Source organism: Rhineura floridana, chromosome 19 (genome assembly GCF_030035675.1).
Source record: "Rhineura floridana isolate rRhiFlo1 chromosome 19, rRhiFlo1.hap2, whole genome shotgun sequence".
Taxonomy (NCBI): Eukaryota; Metazoa; Chordata; class Lepidosauria; order Squamata; family Rhineuridae; genus Rhineura; species Rhineura floridana.
The window spans coordinates 14,002,252-14,008,484 of record NC_084498.1 but is presented as its reverse complement, the minus strand read 5'-3'; the positions used below and the strand labels follow the sequence as shown (position 1 = coordinate 14,008,484).

General features: G+C 43.8%; 1 protein-coding gene across 2 annotated transcripts in view; it reads right to left on the bottom strand.

Annotated features, from left to right (window-relative positions):
- Nucleotides 1–487: 487 nt before the first annotated feature.
- ADGRD1 (adhesion G protein-coupled receptor D1) overlaps nt 488–6,233 on the bottom strand; it is a 316,526-nt gene continuing 310,780 nt past the window's right edge. For both annotated transcript variants that reach the window (XM_061602998.1, XM_061603000.1), the window contains one exon: nt 488–4,778. In XM_061602998.1, coding sequence (XP_061458982.1) covers nt 4,683–4,778 — 96 coding nt within the window. In that variant the 3' untranslated portion in view covers nt 488–4,682. The remainder of the gene's footprint in view (nt 4,779–6,233) is intronic.

The window sequence follows — 6,233 nt, the reverse complement described above, 5'->3', positions numbered from 1 at the left end:
CAAGGTGCTCTCAGCACGTTGGACAGCTCAGAGGTTGGGAACCTCGGGCCCAGGGGGCAAATGAGAGGCCACACCCTTCCCGTGTCCTCCTTGAGGGTTTCTGCCTAAGTAGAATGTGTACTCTTGTTTGCCTGGATGGAGGACAGAGAGGGGTGTGTGAGAGTGTGTAGAAACTAGCCTATTAGAACAAAGGTAAACTTTGCATTCTGTTGCTCTGTTCACTTTTTCCTTGTACCTTCTCACCACTGGCATATGGGCCCCAGAAGGTTCCCTTGAAGGGAATGAGGCCCCCAGGTTCCCCAGTCCTGTTTTAGATATTCAGCAAAGACTCAAGTGGTCAGGTCCAGGACTTAGCTAAATCAAATTTGTCCCTTAGTGGCATAGTTCTTTGGGTCCTGTCCTAAGAAATGACAATCATAGCACCATATCCCAAACACCCCCATGATTTTGCAATCTACAATGACAGAATAAACTGAGAAAGGCCACATTTATCTTTATTAGGAAGCTGAGAATTGGTGGTTGTTGTTTTTTCATTTTGAGAGGCAGCAAGGGGAACAGTCACATCAACCATTTTATTACTTTAGAGGCAAAGACATCATTGCTGCTACATAATCTATTTTTAACTCACATCTCATTCAATTAAGGTTCCATCTTGTTGAGAACATTGTGCTGTCTCAAAGACATATCGCAAAAGCCACATTAAAAAGCCCATAAATAAATGGCAAGGATTTTGTACTTCGGAAAAGGGCTGTAGAATAGAAAAGCGTTTTGAGGAAGAGGAGGAGGGGGGAAAAAGGAGATTCCTTCTTCAGCACATTTATTGCACACTGCAAAGCAATGGGAAATGCAGACAGTCCAGCATGATGAACAGAGATAGATGGAAAAGCAGCTTTTATGGCTTACTCATATTCCAATTCAAACACACTATTCTGTGTGTTTGATCAGAAGCTGATCAAACAAAGAGGATTAGAAGAGTCTTAACAAAAGAAGTAATCAAATAAGAGTTCTAATACAGTGTTTTCTAGCTCCAAAAACCACCTGGAATTAAGAAGTTAGCTTTTGATAGAAGCATTGCTTAATCTGTACAGGCAAAGCATGGAAATTGAGTTATGTTACGCAGTCATAAATAAAATAGGAATAAAATGGTGCAGACATATCAATCACAATTTCCCCACTGTTGAGAGCCTAGGACCACTGCACAGACTTGCATATTTCTCCTCCCCCCAATCCTTCCTATATCTTGTACTTTTTTATTTCCTCTCATTTCTTCCCTTTCCAGAGTTAATCATAGCACAACAGCATGCCTGTAAACATATTAGCAGAGGCCAGTCTCAGGGGTCACTGGATCACGTGGTTACTTTTTTTGGTCAGGTCTCAGGAACGGCTCCAATGAACAAGTGACAGCCCACCTGAAAAAGCATCATTAAGTGGGAAGGAAACATGGCAAAACAAATCAACAAAACTATAGCGTTGGTAGTCAATGCTAGTCCTACTCAGAGTAGACCAACAGAAGTTAAGAGACATAGTTAACTTTGGTTAATTAATGTCAGTGGGTCTACTCTGAGTAGGACTTAGTTGGATACAACCCCAGGATTCCACCTCTTGCCGGTGACCCAAATTCCCCATCTCTCCTGCCCTCCAAACTGACTTCTAAAAATCTTGCTCGCTTTTCAGTTTTGCAAACATTTTTTGCACCCCTGTCCTTTATTTGGCAGACTTTTGCTGCTGCTTCTGAGGTGGGCAGGAGAAGGTGTGTTTTTTTTCTTTTTGTTTGAAAGGGAGGGAATTCATATTGTATTTCTCTTTAATAGATGTTTCTAATGGGTTAAATACATCACAAGAGTTTGGTGGTTAGAAATATACAACCTGATCTAGTGCAACGATTTTCAGACTTCAGATCTTTCCACATTAATACCTGCCAGTGAATCCATGTGTGTCACAGGTGATTCTCAGACATATTATCAAGTGCACACTGAGTTCACCTAAGGCATTGGCAAGACACCTCCTTCTCCTTCTCCTCTGTCAGATGACAGTGTACCTTATGTTCTTCCCTAGCTGTGCAATTCAGGGGAAAATAGGAAGCTGCCGTATACTGAATCTACATCTAGCTCACTGTTGTATACATCCCATATACAACATTTCAATCATTGATCTTCACCTGTCCTACTTAGAGATGACAAGGCCTGAAACTGGGACCTTCTCCATGCAAAGCATGTATATGCACATGCTATGGTCATTTCTCTTCTGTATTGGGCACAGAAATCAACTTCCTGAGTATCCCCTCCACTTATATTATTATTTTTTTCAAAACAAAACAGGGCCAGCCCAATCATGAGACAGAATATCTCAACCAGCAGGCATGGGGAAGTGGTAAACTGGCAAATCCTCTGCTCATTTGCCTCATGATTGGCCAGTCCTGTTCTGTTCTGCATGGGGTACCATTCTCTCTGGCTCCAATCTGCCTTCCACCCAGCCCCGTCCCCATCTGATTACATCCTGCACAAGCATCAAGGAGGCCTTTCCCCTCCCCCATTGCAAACAAGAAGCGAAACAGCTGGAAGCTGCAGCTCCATCCCTCTAGTGGCTTCTCCATCACGGCTTCTCCAGCCTGCCCCCGTTGCTCACTCTGATAAAGGACCAAGATCGAGGAACATCACATTTTTACATAGCAGTTAGACTGTTCAAATTTGGAATGTGGTGGGGCAGCAGAGGAAATGAAGGAACTGGATTTTTTTTAAAAAGCAAGTGTAAATGGAATCTGAAGCAGCTGCGGAATCAGCGCAGGTGCTTTCCCAGCTGCCTTGCCTAGAATGCCCCAGTCTGAGGAAGCATCACCTTCCCTAGGGATGAGGGAGAAATTTGATTCAGTTCTCATTTAAAGCATAATCTTATCAAATTCGCTTTTTCTGAAATGGTATGAGAATTGAAACACAGCCGTCCTTTGAAATTTGCACTTCTCTGAATTTTGCAATGCAGTTCGCCAACCAACCAATGTTTACAAAAATACATATATTAGGAGAATGCATGCATACCAATTGCTACCTTAATGAAAATTACGTACAAAAATGCATTACATTAGGAGACATTGCTTGCAAAAATGTGAACATTAGTAAAAAAAATGCATACAAACCTGTATTTGTTAGGAGAAATGAGCACTAAAATGCTGAAGAATTTTCATTAGAGTTTTTCTAAAAAATGCAAATTGTTGCAGAAATATGGAGAACTGAATTTAATAAAATGGAAAAATGAGAAACTGAGAGAACCGAAATGGACCGATCTTTCTAGCCCTAACCTTCATCCTTTCTCAGAGTGAGGCATATAGGCAGCAAGGAGGAGGTGGAAGGGACAGCGGAGGTGCAATTCCCTTGCACTGGTGCTGTTTAAAAGGCATGCTTCTAGTCCTCAAGGCTGCAAAGACAGGCTTAAAATGTGTCTAGGCAATGTCTGGAACTATATTAGAAAAGAAACACTAGCAGCAAAGCCCATGAAGACAGGAAAAATACATTTGTAGAATTAAAACGGGTGTTGCTTTCCCCTTCAAAAGATATTGCATCATTGCACTGCTGGAAAAAAATTAAGTTTTCTTTATCAGGAAACAAAATAATATAAAAAATGACATCTGTGGATAATAACACAATCCAGCTGCAGTCTGGCTGACGACTTCACAGTAATTCTTTTCTTGTTGCTGAGTTGTATGGAGGTGTTTGTTATTATTATTTTGCATTTTTACTTGGCATGCTCCTGTTTGGCATTCAGCGCCCCACTCTGCCCGGCAAAGCAGACAGATAAGTCCCAGGCTCTGCTCTGTTATGATTTCCAAAAGTTTGCAGATTAATTCTGTCTGCAAAATCTACTCAGCAGACAGTCATTGATTCTCATCTGAAAGACTGAAGGTGCCTGGCTCATCTTTAAGGTTATTTCAGCTGACGTGAACAGATCCTCCAATGAAATCTCACTACAGGTGGCCAATCGGGTGGATAAAAGAGCTATTATAATTTATCACGGCAAAACCCAAATGGATGTATAGGACACATACACACAACGTTTGCCATCTTTGCTGGTTCCAAAGCCAATGCTTCATGGGAAAGCATAGCTTGATGCTGACTCTATTTTCCCCCCTGGCTTTGGATTTCATACCACGTTCAGATGAAATGTCCATTGGCTGGGTGTTTTCTGGCTAAGCTTCTCCTGGGAAATTGGATTGCTCAAGTTACTTAATGTAAATGGAGGATGCAGAGCTGGACAGGAATGGACGAATTTTAATAATGCCACAAGAAACCTTTGCTTTGCAAGGCGGAAAAGCATGTCATGTTCATCGTTCCTGAGGTGCCACTAACCTTCCTAAGTCCCATTACTGAGGCAGCGCAATCCATTTCCTCATACTAAGTGTCTCTGCTGCTGCTTACAAGACCATCCAGTGTATATTGTCGCTAGCTATTCCATAGCTATTCCTAATGGATGAGTGGTAGGTTGTAATGCTAACAGAAGCTGGGAGGACTGTTGCAATCCAATGCAACGTGGCATTTTTTGTCTCCCCAGTTTAGCAGGTGGTGGTTAAAGGAGTAGTTCCTACTGGGACAAATTCTGAGAAAATTCCGGGCAGGCAGGCAGGCACCATGCTGAAGGTCCTGAGGAATATGGTTTGGCTGCCAGAGGGGAGGAGGGGCTGAGAGGGTTTGATGTCAAACTGCTGAGAGATCAATCCTGTTTGCTGAATTGGTGCTCTTGTCCCAGGTATTGAGTTTAGTAGGGGTTGTTCCTGGCCTGTTCCCTGTTATCTGTAGAGGGAGGGAGGGAAGGAGGGAGAGAAAGATAAATATAAAGAAAGAAAGAAAGAAAGAAAGAAAGAAAGAAAGAAAGAAAGAAAGAAAGAAAGAAAGAAAGAAAGAAAGAAAGAAAGAAAGAAAGAAAGAAAACATTTCCTGCTTCATCCAAATGACCACTGACTCCCAAGGAAACAAACTTGAACTCATTACTGGGTGGGCTATCGGGAGCTGGAGCCCAGCAACATTTGGAGGGCCACACGTTCCCCATCCTGCCTTACAACATCAAAGGGAGCATTTGATGAGCAATGTTAGACATAGCTGTATGCTTTATCGAGGGTGCAGAAAATATCCTTTTCGATTCCCACAAGGTACTCTGTAGCTGCCTTATACCAGGTGGGGAAGGGCAGTAGCTCAGTGGCAGAGCATCTCCTTTGCAAGCAGAAGGCCCCAGGTTCAACCCCTGACATCTCTAAGTAGGGCTGAGAGAGACTCCTAACCTTGAAACCCTGGAGGGCTGTTGTCAGTCAGTGGGGACAACGCTGAGCTAGATGGACTCGGTTCTGTATCAGCACAAAGCAGCTTCCCAGGTTCCTACGCTGAGCAAAGAGATATGGAATTTAGAGCAGAACTAAGCCAAGCAGGATTGGCCAATGGTTTTCAAGTGTCCTAATGTTCCCTTTGTGGCTGCGCATGTGTGCTACCTTGTATAATAATAGCTACATAGGGAAGCTGCCTGATACTATCCATCTAGCTCAGTATTGTCTACACTGACTATCCAAGGGTTTCAGACAGAGTTGCCTACCTTGGGTTTACGAGCCCTAGATGGACACGGCTACAATTCATGGAGGACAGGGCTAGCAATGGCTACTAGCCATGATGGCTGTGCTCTGCCACTCTAGTCAGAGGCAGCATGCTTCTGAAAACCAGTTGCCGGAAGCCTCAGGAGGGGAGAGTGTTCTTGCACTTGGGTCCTGCTTGCAGGCTTCCCCCAGGCACCTGGTTGGCCACTGTGAGAACAGGATGCTGGACTAGATGGGCCACTGGCCTGATCCAGCAGGCTCTTCTTACGTTCTTATGTTCTTATGCCAGGAATGAATCTGGAACCTTTACATGCAAAGTGTGTGCTCAAACACTGAGCTACGGCCCTGACCTCAATGTAATAATTTGTCATTGATATTTAAAGCCCTCAACAACTTGGGACCAGCATATCTTGCAGACCACCCTGCCTCCCTAGTACAAATCAAGCCCGTCTTTAAGATGGGCAAAGAGATTCTTCTAGTCATCCCACACCTCAGTGGAGGCTCGTCCATTAGGGCAAATAGGGCACTGCCCCACGAACTGCATTCTGTCTTCAGCCACCTCCCACCTGCCTGTCTTCTTACATCTAGTCCAAGGGATGGCACTGCCTCCCTCCTTAGTCTCAGTATTGCCCCTGTACAGCTCAGCAGAGAGGAGAGTGGTGACAAA